Source organism: Gymnodraco acuticeps, unplaced genomic scaffold (assembly GCF_902827175.1).
Source record: "Gymnodraco acuticeps unplaced genomic scaffold, fGymAcu1.1, whole genome shotgun sequence".
NCBI classification, from domain to species: domain Eukaryota; kingdom Metazoa; phylum Chordata; class Actinopteri; order Perciformes; family Bathydraconidae; genus Gymnodraco; species Gymnodraco acuticeps.
In genome coordinates this window covers 21,860-37,653 of record NW_022990391.1, presented here as the reverse complement: position 1 = coordinate 37,653, position 15,794 = coordinate 21,860, and the positions used below count along the sequence as shown (strand labels likewise).

General features: G+C 41.0%; 1 protein-coding gene across 1 annotated transcript in view; it reads right to left on the bottom strand.

Moving 5' to 3' along the window:
- tenm3 (teneurin transmembrane protein 3) overlaps nucleotides 1-15,794 on the bottom strand; it is a gene marked incomplete at its 5' end in the record, with an annotated part of 51,002 nt that overhangs the window by 13,480 nt on the left and 21,728 nt on the right. The window contains 6 exons of the mRNA XM_034224475.1: nucleotides 285-344; nucleotides 508-705; nucleotides 6,467-6,593; nucleotides 8,466-8,635; nucleotides 12,086-12,216; nucleotides 14,914-15,018. Coding sequence (XP_034080366.1) covers nucleotides 285-344; nucleotides 508-705; nucleotides 6,467-6,593; nucleotides 8,466-8,635; nucleotides 12,086-12,216; nucleotides 14,914-15,018 — 791 coding nt within the window. The remainder of the gene's footprint in view (nucleotides 1-284; nucleotides 345-507; nucleotides 706-6,466; nucleotides 6,594-8,465; nucleotides 8,636-12,085; nucleotides 12,217-14,913; nucleotides 15,019-15,794) is intronic.

The window sequence follows — 15,794 nt, the reverse complement described above, 5'->3', positions numbered from 1 at the left end:
CAGCTGCTCAGGCCCAGTGCCTCAGCACCACCCTCACCCTGACACCACTTTCACACTAAACACAGTGATGATGCAAAAATAGATCATGCTTTCCATTTCCTCTTTATTTATTGGACTGTCCTGTTCAAGAACATTAGCTGAAAAAAAAACACAAATTAAATCAAATCAAATAATAAATAGTTTTCGTTTACGTTGTTGAGAATTTTTTATTTTGATGACCTACTGTATGCATGGGTCAACATACAAATACGTTAGTAAATTGAAAAAGCACGGAAAGCACGTACCTGTCTGCGATATTTGTACAGTATACGGCGGCCCGTGCCTAGATGGGCAATTCGGAGGAGCTGGAGAGAGAGGGAACAGCACTTCAGTTTTAGTTCCATAACATATAATACTCATCACAGAAAAACCTCATAACCACCAGCCATCAGCAGAAGTAATGAAATATAAAAGATGAAGACAAAAAATGATAGGATTTTAAAATATTGCAGATTTTATTACACACACCTGTCCATCTTCAGAGTAGTCCACAGTCACAGAGGCGTTGCTCTCTGGGGGGTTGTAGATGTTCCTGTAGTACCCTATGGATCGGAGGGTCTGCATGGTGTGTCGAGCCACGCTAGGCATGGTTACCGCGGACAGACGGTCCCCGGAGTCAAAGTCAAAGATGTACTGGTGCTGGCTGTGCAGCAGCAACACCATGGACTGTCAGAGAGAGAGAGAGGGGGGGGGGGGAACACAATGTCAGAGCAGCCCAACAGAGAGAGAAGAGCACAATGAGACAACTTACACCTGTGACACATATCCACAGAAAGTTTTGAAAGGGTGTCACCTGCACAGACACTGGGACGTCCACACCAGTCCACATCATAAATACACTATTTGGTAGTACATATTTTTACAGCTTCTATTAGAGGAATATCTTGATATTTCTGTGCCATCTGCCGGGGTTGTGTGCCCCACTGGACCTTTTGCAAAATCCCACCTGCATGAGAGTGAGACAGCTGCTTTGCATTTCAAGTAGTGTTTTGATTGCAGCTCTGAGGGGAAATGAGCAGCTAGCTAACAGCAGCTAGCTGAGGCTTATGAGGAGTCTGTGCATGTGTGTGTTCTAGAACATCCAGATCCATCCATAGCCAGGCTTGGGGAGTAAAGTATTACATGTAACGATATTACTTAATCAGGATACAAAAAATGGTATCTGAATTAGATTACTATTACATTTAAAAAACAAGTAATCAGATTGCTGTTACATTCCAAAAAGTAGAGATTACCAGCAGTATTACAGTGTTAGAATACATTTAGAAATAAAGATAGATATATTATGGGATGTCCTGAATACATTTTCTTTATGGTTTATATTATGCTTTCATCATGTGAACATTAAGTTTAAAAACAGCATTTGTAAACTCTAACTACATTTTCTATATGAAACATACGGTGGCCGGCAGGTGCAAACGCGGAACAATGGGCAACAACGCATACATAAGCAGGAAACAGCTGCAAATAATGAAATGAAAAACAAACAAACTCTGAAAACAAATTAAACGCTGCATTTACAGAAATGATGCAAACTAAATACAACACACAAACCCCGAAAACAAACACAACAGAAAAACGCTGCAAATACAAAAACGATATGCAAAGCCCAAAACACACAATGCTCCAGGCCTCTAGGGGGCGCGTTACGTGGAACAGATTGATGTCTGACCAGACATACTGGCCGTTTCTCAATCTCGAGGAAACTGGCTTCCAAGCCAATATTTCAAGGATGCTACGTTATCAAGTGGCGCAGCAGGACCGTTCCAATGTCCAGCATACTTGGAATTCCACCTAGGCCGCGTTCTTGGTTTGGGGGAAATTTCGAGGCTGCACATGGGTAGACTTCGCGTCCTTAAAATCCCCTCAATGCTTTGCGCACGGACCAATTTCACAAACCCTTGCGGAGAATGGCTGAACCGACGCAGCACACATTGAAATGTAAGTATGTAGTGGCGTAGAACATGTGTTGGTAAATATGTTACTTTGTTACATTTGTTATCACCAAAAATGTGTTCCATGAAAGTAAAGCAAGTTCATAATTAGATAGACATCGTGAGGTATTTATTTTCGGTACAGTTTATGTTGAAACCGTTAGAGAGAGTGGCACACTTGTTAGTCTGTTACATTTTTCTTCGTTTTCCGAAGCCGTGGCTTTGAAGCATACTTGCTTCGTTTCTGAAGGAAGTGACTTGGAAGTACGCGACTACCAAGCCAGCATCCTCGAGATTGAGGAACGGCCACTGTCGAGAGAACGAACGAGAGGGATGGAAATTGAAGCCGGAGGAAACTAAGGCCCAATCCCAAATCACCCCCTCGACCCTACCCCTCCGTGACGGAGTGAACTCGTCTGTAGCCACACTCGCAGCTGAATGAAGTTCCCTCCATTAAGGGTTAAGGGTATAAATACAGCAGCAAGCTTTGGGACGGCCTCTCCTCTCTCCGGCAGAAACAGGAAATGCCGTAACTGTATGTAACAACGGTTTCAAATCAGCTTCTCTTTGACAAAAAATGTAAATGAATAACTCAAATAAAACTCCAAACATCTTTCATTGTGTCACTTTTTTGTAAAGCTCTTTTAGTTTTAAACCTGATGTTTATAATCTTCTTAGTTTTTGCAACAGTCAGTAAATATAGACAACTTTATAATAAAATGCACACATTTACCTTTTTCTAGACTAAACACAGGTATGATCCTAAGTTAAAAACATATGAGGTTATCATGAGGTTGTTAACATGCAGTTTATCAGTGGATGTTTGCTGGAACTACTTGTAAACAGCGTGTTTCCTGACGGACACACACAGCGTGACTCCGGTCAGGTAGAGACCGGTCTCAAGTCAGCACCGATGCAGACTCGCTGTTTGAGGGCTTGATAGCCCACTCCCCCTCCACACCGCTCCACACTCGTTGCTTTGGAACAGCACTTAATATGGCGGACCCTCCGCCATAACGGAGGGGTAGGGGGTAGGGTGTAGGGTGTAGGGGGCTGTTTGGGATTGGGCCAAAGTTGATCGAAGTGGACAAAGTCGATATATAAGAAGGTAAGTTTTGTTTTGATACAAAGAGCGTCATATTTACCCAGCTAGTGTTAGGTAGGGTAGGTAAGAATGGAGAAACCATCTCGAGTGCGCTAGAATTTGAAAGTACGCAGCCGAAAAACATCTGCCCCTTCCTTCAGACTTCCTCACAGAGCCCCTCCTCCAACACACAGGAACGCGCACATGACCAATGAGGGCACGAGATAAGTTTGTGCACAGATGGCAGGCTGACAGGCAGGTAGGCCATCCAGTTACTTTAGCCGGGTCGGCTCAGATGATTGGTCGTGCTTTTTACTGTACCACGGCTTCCACAGATGACATTTAATTTATTTTCTGTCAAAGCACTTCATATATTCATTGCTATCGGGATGTTAAGAGCATAGATGTTATTCAATCATAATTATGAACTGTATTGTATTCATGTGTTGCTCTGTCTGCCAGAGTGTGGTCCGGGTGATTGTGCGTTTGTGCAGTTTGTAGAACTGGACCACAGGTGGAGATGTTATTGCACAGCACAATCAAAAGCACAAGACAGCAAGGACAGTTATGAAATGATTTTGAAAAGAGGCTGTACATTTTCAGCCAACCTCCAGGAAAAAAGGCAAACATTCCCTATGATAAGCAGACTTGGCAGCACACACTCAACATGACACAGAATGTTTGCTGGACCTCTATAACGACCCACTGCCCTGCTCCTTCATTTGTCCCTTGGCTGATTTCTGAGCTGCTCTGGCATCGGGGCCTGAGGCTTAGCATGCAGAACTCTGCAGGATGAACAGACTGGACTATTTTCTAGTATTAAGTAACATCAATTTTCTCCAGTGTGTTCAAAACAAAATGCAAAGCCATCCCAGCAGGACCCTCCTGCACTGTCAGTGGTCGACAATAATTCTGAAGCGCGAGAAGGATGCAGATCTAATCTCCAATTTGCTCCTTTCTGTCCGTTGGTGTGCGTCGGGCCGGTGCGCTCACAGAGGTCTCTACGTTTGTTTGTTTCTTCTCTTATATTTCCCTTTTCTCCTTCAAACTCCTTTGATTACATTTATACTCCATGAATGAATCGGTCTTACCAGATGACGTAGACACAGGTAGAAAGTAGTCAAATTAAAATAAACAACTTAAATTGACTCTAAAATCTCCTTCCCCTCCTCTGGGGGAAGTAATACTGAGCATTTTTGCAAACTTGTTTCAAACTCTACACTCAACACAGCGATGATGCAAAATATATATTTATATTTCTACTCTAGTTATCTGACTGACTGTCCAACAACATTAGATGGAAAATAAATAAATCTAAATATTTAATTTAGTTTAGGTTGAATGATTTATTCTAATTACAATTGTCATAACTAAGAAGGGATACGTTGATACTACTATGATACAATTACAGATATAAAACATGGTATAAATAAGTACAAACATAGGTTCAGTGGTGTAAAGTAATTACAGTAAGTAGATTTAGATTTGTACTGTACTTACTTGATTATTTAAATATTGTTGCTACTTCGTACTTCTACTCCACTACAGTTCAGAGGTACATGGTGTACTTTTACTCCACTACATGTATTTAATACCTTTAGTTACTTCACAGATGTGGATGAATGATGTGAAATCTAATCAAGTGTTGAATCAGACTTTAGTTCCACCTGGAGTAAATCCACCAGCTACCCTGCAGTATACAAAGTCATTCAAACTAGCTGCACCTTTACCAGCTTTGAGAACACTTTCATGATCTATAGCCGCTTTCACACCAAGTACTTTGCCGTACTTAGTGCCAGCACTTAGTACCCCAGGGCACTAAGTACAGATCGCGTTCACACCGGAATAAGTCCCTGGGGAAGGATTAGGCAAATGAAGCCGCTGACGTCACTTCTTCTTCTTCTGCTTTGGGTTTACTGGCAGGCCGCAAACCACTTCACAGCATATACTGCCACCCGAAGTCCCCGGCCCGAAGTCCCCGGCCCGAAGTCCCCGGCCCGAAGTCCCCGGCCCGAAGTCCCCGGAGTTGGACTCATATTATTCTGAAATGGACCAATCTGCACAACGACTACTTTTACTTCATGCTCTTACATGTATAAAAATCGGATGAAATAATAACCATAATAATAATAGAACTGTGAGAAGATCCATTCTGCATGACGAGTGTACTTTTGTACTTTTACTTGAGAACAATTTTGAAATCAGGACTTTTAATGATAAAGGAGTATTTTAAGACCCTAATATTTCAAGGATCTGAGTACTTCTTCCAACACAAAGAGGACACACTTGTTGAGTTGGCCTTACATACTGTATGTCTTTACCTCTGTATTGTGTTGTTTGTTATACCCGTTGTTTCTTGAGACAACAAAGACATTGAGTAGTATGTGACTGCACGACTACAGTAGTATCGGGGAAACACATGCGCATACGTTCCCCCTCACTGTGCTCATGTGTTCATCATACATTATAGTATGTTTGCCTCCATATAGATGCATTGCAGTTATGATGTTGGTCATGATGAATTCTGCTTTTTGGCGCTGTTCTCCAAAGTGACTTACAGTGAGTATTTCCAGCAAGGAAAGAAAGTGACTGATGGAGGAAGGAAGCAAATGAAAAACAAGTACAAGAGAAGGCGAGAGTGTGCAGAGTGACACATGGAGTCATAGAATATGGCTCAGTTATTCTCCAGGAGGGAACGATCCCTCTCCTTTATCTGTTTCTTCTTCCTGTGTTTTGTCTGCTTCTCTCTTTTTCATTTCTCTTTATTCCAGTCCTCTTCCCTTTGTCACTTGCTCCTGTTTTATGTATTATTGAATATGGCCCTGCAATGTTTTTAGAACTGTCACTGTGAAAGAAAAAGAACCAAGACTTCAAATCAAGTGTTTTACTCTCTCAGAGGACACCCTTACCATGACATACTGTAGAAGCAACAGGACTCAGGTCGGGGCGTTAGGTGTGTATTGGAAACTATGGTGGCCTTTAGGTGACATCAAACTGTGAAAGGCTCTCTGTAGAGGCAGAGTTTGGTTTGTCTGTTGTGAGTTATAGTAGAAACATGATGACTCTGTTAAGAGGACCTGCTCCATGTTCAAATAAGCTCAGAGAAATGCTTCTTAGATTCAGGTGATTATACAGGAGCACCGATTTTCTCCCTAATAATCCTGCATTATAAGCAACAGAAATGTGTGTTGGAATCAGCAAGTAGCTCAAAATACTTTTTGTCTCGATCTCCACCATGGTCACACCATGGTGATGCAACAATAACACATGAACACATCCAGTGGGGTAAAAGTCTGTCGAACTAAATGATTTGAGTTGTATATTGTTTGTACTTTAGTTAGTGATTTGTATGTGCATGTGACTTATACTTCTGTATTACAGTGCAGTTATGTGTGTATATGGTTTTTACCTTATCCAAGTAGGTGTAGCTCCAAATCTTCCCGTCAGCGAACACTCGGGAAATGATTCGTCCCTGGCTGTCATACTCCCACTTCTCTGTGGTGGGACCCCTCTGGAGGCCAGTCACCTGCCCCGTACTGCACACACACACACACACCACACACACACACACACACACACACACACACACACACACACACACACACACACACACACACACACACACACACACACACACAGGTTAATATCAGAGGCCTGTACTACGAAGCTGGATCAACCTAACCTGGATATGTTTGAGTTAGCCGGTTGGCCTAATCCAAAACAAACGCGCTCTCGCTAAACTGTCCTACGACGCTGGCTATCAACTCGTTAACTCAAGCCAGCCGTGTCCTATCTAGTTAGGTGCGCGTTCACATGAAAGGGGTGGTATCTGGAGCATTCGACCAATCACAAACATGGGTACTGACAGTGCAGCGTCATACTTCCTGAATGAAAAGTGAACTATAATATTAGTCAAATATGAAGAAGTTAAACTTTAAACATCCATGACTTAAACACTTTATCCAGGATCAAAGCCACAGAGCTGCACCTGCAAGGTGAATACAGCTGGTAACAGAACAAGTGTTTGAATGCGTACATTAACAGGTTTATGATATCACTGCCCCGTCTAAGACACCATCTGACTTTAATTACATTTGTCTCGAGTGTTTCGTCAACTTAATGTGTTGCTTAAAATAATACTTCTGCATACAGTATGTGACACTGTGAGTGTTGCACGGCCAGATACGGCTCAGCTGACTCAGATAAGGAGATATGTGATGCATTATGATGTGATATGAAGTGATATGAATGATAATGGGACACATCGAAGTCTGCACTCACAGTGCTGTACATAATGTTACTTTGATCCGGTTACTTATGTTGTGGCAGATATTTAAGTAAGCTTTCTTAATGCTAATGTTATAATAGTCAGATTGCTCTGAAGATGGAGGTGATATTCTATTAATGTTCACGTTCACACAGTCAGTGATTTTTGCCGGCCGTCTTTCCTGCAACGGCAGTTTTTCTGTATTTCCTTTCTCCTGTAATATGACTTGATCGCTTTAAACTCTGCACACTGAGCTCTGATTGGTCAGCAGGCAGTGCTTTCACTGAGTTGAGCTCTCATCCTGGAACCTAACCTGCTCCGTACCAGGCTAGCCATTCAGCATAAGTTACCATGGAGATCTAGCCCGCTAAAAAGAGAACCAGCGTCGTAGGACCGGAAACCCAGAGTTTTCCTTGAAGTTAGCCGGCTAAGCGAAGATCCGGCTACATAGTACGGGCCTCTGGTCCATACAGGATGAGATATATTTAAGCTTTGTATGTAGAACCTTGTCTTGAATGCATCATGATCAGCTGCACAGGGGATTTCAAACCTTTATCCAACGGCTATCGTTTATACAGTATGACCCATGAGCTCTATGTAGCTACATTAAAATGCAGTTCATATTGTGAACATGAGGTGTCGCTATCACATCATTTGCACTGTTTTCCATACATAAGAGCTGGATCATAGTGTTTCTATGTTACTTTGCCTTCTCAGGGTAGACAACATAGAAACCAGTTTCAATATAAGGCATTCCAGTAAATCACCACCATCCAATAGGACCATTCTGAAAGTGTCAACGAAAACTACGTCAGAGCTTTGTGAAAGTAGAAGTTCAGGGCAGATTCCATAAGAAACGCCAGTGTCCAGATTCAGCTGCCATTGAGAAAGACATTAACTAGTTTGTTTGTTTCATATTAACCTACATGCTCCGACATAATCTACTCCATCTAAGAGGATTTTCTTATTTTTCTCTTTTCTTTGAGCAAAAATGTGAAATGTTGTGTGTACAGCAGAAATACTGAGACTATCCCTTTAAACTGAGAAATGGTTGGACTTGCCTTTAGAGCCCAATGCCACTGGCCTACCCTTTCCAATTACAACCCTAACATAACACATACTGGTATATAGAAGCACTCACCTGGAGTATGTGAGGTTGACTGACAGCAGCTTGCTGCTGGGAACCCACAGTGTGGGATGGCCTTGTGTGTCATAGATGATCTTCAGCAGGAACTTCCTGTGGTCATCATATATTTTCTCTGTTCGCAGCGAACGGTCGTAATCCACTGACAGCAGGTTCCTACCATTCACCTGCAGGGGGACACAAACAAACAACCACTGCATAAAGACACTCTCCATACTGTATACATCTATGATGAGTGGAAACATGAATGCTTAGTATCTGTAGCTGATTATACTACATGTGGCGCCAGAGGAAAAGCTCATCATTGATAAAGTTGATCCTTTGGATAGCATGGAAATGCTCGGTTCATGAAAGAATACCCATAAGATTAAAATGTATTTTGTTGAATGTTTTTGTTGAAGACTAAGAACTTCAAACTAAAGGAATGAACCATCAGATGTCACGACCATCTGCACAGAAACACATACATCATTTATATATTGTCCCAAATCTTAATCCGTCTGTTTTTTTAAAATTCTAAGACATAATAAATATAGCATCAATAATAATTTAGGATGAGCCACCTGGCTACTCAAACAGATAAAGAATCAAAAAGCTGTTACATTAGTGTTAATAACAGGCTGTTTGAATCCACATAAGGTGCCTCAGGCAGTGAATTCAAACAAACTTGTGATCCAACACCCATAAAACACTGAGGCAGCCTGCCGCTCTTTATCGCTTTCTAAATGACGTGCTGTTTGTTCAAACTACCATTTACCAAGACAGATAGCTCGGGTCGGAGCTAACAACCTTCTGGATCCTTGAAGCCAGGGAAGTACTTAGAATTAGCCAATCAACAGTTTTACAGACCGGCTTCATTAAGGGGAGAGGCTTGCTGGAAAACGCTCAAGACTCATTTTCTCTTTTTTTATATAGCCACGCATTCGTTTGTAAATTAGGAGCAGTTGAATGCAGCAGGTGAGTAAAGGGGAGAGAAGAGGGTATTTGGACGGTGGCTAGTAGCCAGCTGGATGGGAGACCAGAGAGGAGAGCCACATCATATCAAGAGGAATACATCATTTTGCAGATTGGCATGGCCTGTCATGTTCATAATAATTGGAGGCAAACTGAGGCTTTTACTGCAATGCCAAACAGGAATCTCTAATGGCTGTCATCCTTTGTGCAGAATAACCCAAACTGAATGGGATTTAATAACTAAAGTACTTGTGTGGGGGGTTTGGGATAGCTGACAGACCCTGAGCATTAGTACAGTTCTTTAGTGTGTTGATAAACCTAGGAAAACATGCAATACAGATACAAAACATCCTATTACCAAGTGACCTACATACATTCAGGTCATCTCACAGACATGGTGCTGTGTCTGACAGACACTAGGTGTTTTCATTATTTCCTCTACCGAGATGCTAAAACATTCAGTTTTCCATTCACTCACATCTTGTGTTCAATGCACATTCCTTACTGGGATTAGCACACAAAGCAGCATGATAGCATTTAGCAGAAAGGCTGGAATGAAGTTCACTGCTGCACTGAAAAAACTGAAACGTTGACTTTAATTAAAATATTATGTCAGCAAATTTCACATAGGTTAGTTGAAAGCAATAATGTTGTGTTTAAATAAAAAATATTAGGTTCAACTTAGAGTTATTGCTTTCAACTAACCCAAAACAGTTGACATTTGTTGACATAATTCATTTAATTAAAGTCAACGTTTCAGTGTGTTCATCCAGCCTCACAGCCCCCCCACCGTCATTAACGCCTCACTCTGGCATCATGGTGCTGCAGCAGGACAGCTCCACTGTCACTTTAACACAGATCTTCACTGTCACAAGTGTCTAGCTGAATTATACTGTGTACATACTGCACACCCATTTACAAAAACACATCTACCTGCAAGTCCTTATTGCTAGCTTAACAATGACCGCCCCATTACCATCAGGGCAGCACACATGCTGTCATACATGAATGGCTCCACTGTGTAGATCAAACTCTGAAGCGGTAATATTCAACACTGCAGGCACATCACTGTCCCTGCCTTCTCCTAACAGCTCATAACAACAACATATATAGCATTTTTTTAAGAGTGAATGTGTGTCAATATGTGCTGATCATATATTTATTGTAAATATATATGATTAAATTAAACTAGTCCCTATCCGTTGGACCACATGAATTGAGTCGAATACTATTGATGAATTGAACAACATGCAGTCTAACCCTACTCTCAGTAAAGACATGTACTGTAGCAGCCATATAGGCGTATTATTATTTATGGTAAATGTTTATGTTGGCAAGAAAGTTGTACATTCTTTGAATTACATTTTTTTTTAAATACTGTTTTTGTATAGTTGTTAGTGCTGTAGCGACGCGTCGACGCGTCGACTTCGAAATATCGTCAACGACATATTTCCGCGTCGACGCGTCGCTACACACACGTGGGTCACCCAAAGCAACAAGCAGTTCGCAATCGCACTTCAAACACAATGGAGACTGAAAACGGCTACCACCTCCTCCTCACAGGATTGCGCACGAAGCCCCCAAATGAAAACATCTCGCCCTAGGTCTTCAAAAGCATGGGAATATTTTAAAGTTAGTCCAAAACGCAAAGATATTATATATTTATATCTCACTGAGACTGCTGCATAGCCTAGCAGAAGCAGCAGCTAGCTGTGGTGACTACCATTAGCAGCTAGCATTTGCTCTCCGATTTTTACATAAAACGGAATTATGGATTATAAATTCAATCATTTTTTTATACATAGACGTTAAAAACCTATGGATTAACCGATTCAGCCGCGTTTTTTCTCATTTTAATGCCATTGAACACGTCTTTTGATCAGATTGACAGCTACGGTGGTGAGACGATCTCCCTAGAAGCTCTGTGAAGGTACGTGTTGTGATGACTGTATTTGCTTCCCCTGTCGCGAGTCCGGATCACTCAGTGATGATACTATATACCTACATAATCTGTGGAGTCTCAGCTTTAATCGGATATATTGTATGTGCAGCTACGATAAGTAATAAGGGTACTTTTATCTTGAGTTCTGTGCCAATGTCCGTTAGCATTTTTCGCTCAGGGGTCATTTAGATGCTTCTTATGAGACTTGTGTTTTGTTTTGGTAAAAATGGTTTGTATCGTCAGTTAGCTGAGATTATTTCCGTTAATCTGGTATAACACATTAATAGGTTCTTAAATATTAAGATCCCCTGAGACACAGTATCGTGAAAACGTTTTTTTTTACATTACGTTTTTTTTACATTACGTTTTTTATGAATTGAACAACAGAAAAATAATCGTTAGATTAGTCGACTAATCGATCAAATAATCGCCCGATTAATCGTTTTCAAAATAATCGTTTCCCCCCAGCACTAATAGTTGTATATGTTTCTGGAATGCGTAAGGTTTATGTTGATTATTGTATACGACCTGGTTTCATGCCGTAAAGCAGTGCACAGGTCCACAAATAAAAAATGGTGCTAAGCCAATCATACATAGGGAATTCTACAAGGCACGTCTAATAGTAACACTACTTGTGATTGGTAATGAAAATGGGCCACTAGAGATGACGGCAGAGTTTGACATGAGTTGTTCTGTTCTTCTGTTTCTGGAGAGCACTCACCCTGAGCTTCCTCCCGAACACGATGACTTTCCCCCGGGTCTGCTCCTTCCTGAACCTCCACTCCACCAGGTTCTGGCCGTTCTCTCCTGGCAGCGTCATGTTGCGTCGGGCTACAGTTGGGTTAGCAGCACCTTCAAATGGATATGAGAAAGACATAAATACCATCAATATCTTAAGATGAAAAGTAAAAATATGCAAAGCAAGAAAAAAGCAGTGCATCAATATGTCCATGAGAGCTGTGTGTATGTTTGGGAATGGCCTGGGGAATTATTATTATTGACAAGTTGATAGTTTTAACAAATGAAACTGTTGATTTTTCACTTGATTGCAATGTCCTGGTCACCTTGTGCCATTCTTGTGGTTCTGCAGAGATCATCTTAATCCTAGTGGTACAGTTATAATACTGAGCTCCTTTTTTTATCAACACACACACATTTATACAAATGTTGACTGCATAGGCTTGGAATCGACCGCTCTTCCATGAGTAACACAAATCACATATGGTATTAATCCATTTTAATTGCTACTGACTATGTTCCAAAGCATGCTGTAATGCTTTAGCTGTAGAACATGATGTAAAACATCAGCCTGCAGAGACATGACACTTGAACTGGTCATTATCACTGCAGCAGAGCTGGAAGAATAAAAGTAGCAATACTACAGTGTAAAAATACTCATTTAAAATGGTACTTAAAGAGCAACTTGCAGGTTAGAGACCCAAGTGAATAAATATGCAGGACAATTATGTATAGGCTACACTAGATATATATATATATATATATATATAATATACACTACAGTGACATCTGGCGTCGTTTTTGTAAGACATTTTTACTTCTGCATAAAAAAAGACCACCCGCGTGTGACGTCACATCAGGGAGAGCAGCCGGTCTAACCGGTATGAATAAACATGGATCACAATGCTAGTTTTCACACAGAAGAGGTTGAACATGAATATTCGAATGCATATGACGGACCACAACCTTATAATTATGAGCCTGCTAGGCGTCCAAGAGACCAGGAGCAGCCAAGGATTAGAAGAAATAACGGCCATCGGAGAGAAATGGAGCTGTGGTGTGAGGAGAACCAGTGGAGAACAGGGCAGCTGTCTTGGTGAGTGACCGGCGTTAGCTACAGTTAATGTTAGCTAACGTCAGTCACATCACAACATTGTAAAGTTAGCTATCATATATCAGGCTATAACTAAAGTAGTATTGATAATATAGTAACGTTACTGACAGGACTGTTGATACTGATCCATAACAGAAACTAATGCGCAAGTATCAGCCGTATCTCTCGTTACCTAATGCAACTCCACACTACGTCTGACGGTGCTGTGTACCGGAGGGGAGAGAGAGAGAGCAGGGGGGGAGAGAGAGAGGAACAAAGGGGGGAGAGAGAGAGAGCAGCGAAGAGAGGGAGAGAGATGTAATACGGTTTCCTGATAAACGTTTTGTTTGATAGGTGCTTGTGTGGGAAATGCCAGCCCATGGCCTCTGAGAGAGTATGTGCTGCAGGGAGGTGGATGCACCTCGCAACAACGCACCCAGGAACGAAAGCTAGTTCCGGTCCTTTTCCTGTTAGGGAAACTGTGGACTCGATGTCCTGACAGGCTGGAGTTTGTGCAACCTGCACAAACTCCAGCTCACCATGATTACAGATGGTGAAATGCAATGTAGAATTACCGAAAAAATACCAGCTCACTAAATCACAACCGCTCAAACCAACTACAAACTACTACCGCGGATTGGGCAGAGAAGGAGTCCGAGAAAGTTGCTCCCCCATGTGACGTAATATGACGCGTTTGACGTATGACGTTAAAAAAAATCTGTTTTTAGTAGCAGAGCTCAAAACGGCTCCTTCCCCTCTGAATTCCTGCCCTTATGTCTTGTAAAACATATCAAATCCAGCATTAACTTTTTTTAATTGTAATTTTCAGGCAAGGTTAAGCATAAATGTAGTAAAAAAAAAACCTGCAAGTTGCTCTTTAAGTAAAAGTAAAAAAGTCTGAGCATTACAATATAATTGAAGTACCAAAAGTAAAATGACTCGTTATGCAGAATGGCCCTTTTAGGCACCTTATGTTTTAGATTATTGTATTATAAATATTGATGCATTAACGTGTTCATCACTTCAATGTTGCTCTTGGTAAAAGTGGAGTTTATTTGAATGACTTTATATACTACTGGGTAGCTTAATCTATAATTATAGATGATAATATATTAGTTGATTTAGATTTTGTATTTATAATCAAAATCTGCAAAGTAAATAGTGACTATATCTGTAAAACAATGTAGTGGATTAAAAAGTAAAACATTGGTCTACAAAATGTAGGGGAGTAAAAGTATAAATACTATTATGAGAAAATACTCAAGTAAAGTACCTCAATGTTTTACTCAAGTACAGTACGTGATTAAATGTGCTCAATTACATTCCACCACTGAGTATTGGTCAGCTGTTAATGGAAATGTCTGCACAATAGCATTGTGTTGTTTATCTGATGTGTTCTGATATTTGCAGTGAAAACAAATCCTAAAGAGTCAAACTGTGACCTATGAGTGTGGGAGTGGAAGAAATGAAACATGGTTCTGATGCCCTGCCTGGTTCACATGTTCATCTCTGCATGTCTGTTTGTCTTGTGATTGTAGTAATAATGTCTGTGGTTGAATTGTGACTTGATTTGGTTTTGTCATAAAAAAGACTGTTTTGCTGATTGTACTGTATGTTAGGACCCCCATCTCAAGGGGTTTGCCCTATATAAATACATTTCAGTTGATTATGTTTTAGTCTACAGTACACATTGAGGGTTTTGTGCTGAAGCTGCATACCTGCCAGTATGTGGGGCTCTGTCTGGTAGTGTGTGTCCATCCCATTGGCATAGATCACCCTCAGTGAGTGGTCGCTCCCCACATGGTAGCTGTTACGAAGCTGGTCTAAAAGACAAGAAGAGAAGAGAGAGCATGAAGAAGATCCATAACACTATAGAGAGGCGAAGTCCCTCCCCTTCCGGGGGACCTCCATGGGACCTTATTTCGGAAAAATCATGTATTGAAGTCAATGGAGAGAGAAAGATTATCTTTTGATCCCGTTTGAATTGTGCCACAAATTACACATATGATGTTTGTCAATTTAAAAGATAATTTTGCAAGTCAAAAAAATAAAAATGTGTCGTAAAACTGTGAAGTAACACATTTGTTTGTGTGAAGCGCTCAATGAACTACAACTCTGGTCTTGCATACGTCACCAAGACCAAGATGGCCGTCACGTTAGCACATTTCACCTCTTTCTTTCAGAATGAAGCGAAAAGTATTAAAAGAGAAAATCACTACAAGTCTGGGCATGTTGAGAACTGTACATACACACAAGGGGAGTTAGTCGGTTCCGTAAGAGCCAGCATGCGGGACCGGCTATACAAGGTTTCAGTGAGTAACACAAGTGTAATGTGTAACGTTAATGTACGCGACTCTGGGATTTGTAGTCTTTCTAGCTGCGTATTTTCCATAGTCTTATATTTCAACAGTTTTAAAACAAACTGTGACTTTTTTGACATGGAAATGATTTTTTAAGATTGACAAACATCATATGTGTAATTCATGGCACAATTCAAACGGGATCGAAAGATACGTTTTCTCTCTCCATTGACTTCAATACATAATTTTTCAGAAATAAGGTCCCATGGGACGGAAGTAGATGGGCGTGACTTCGCCTC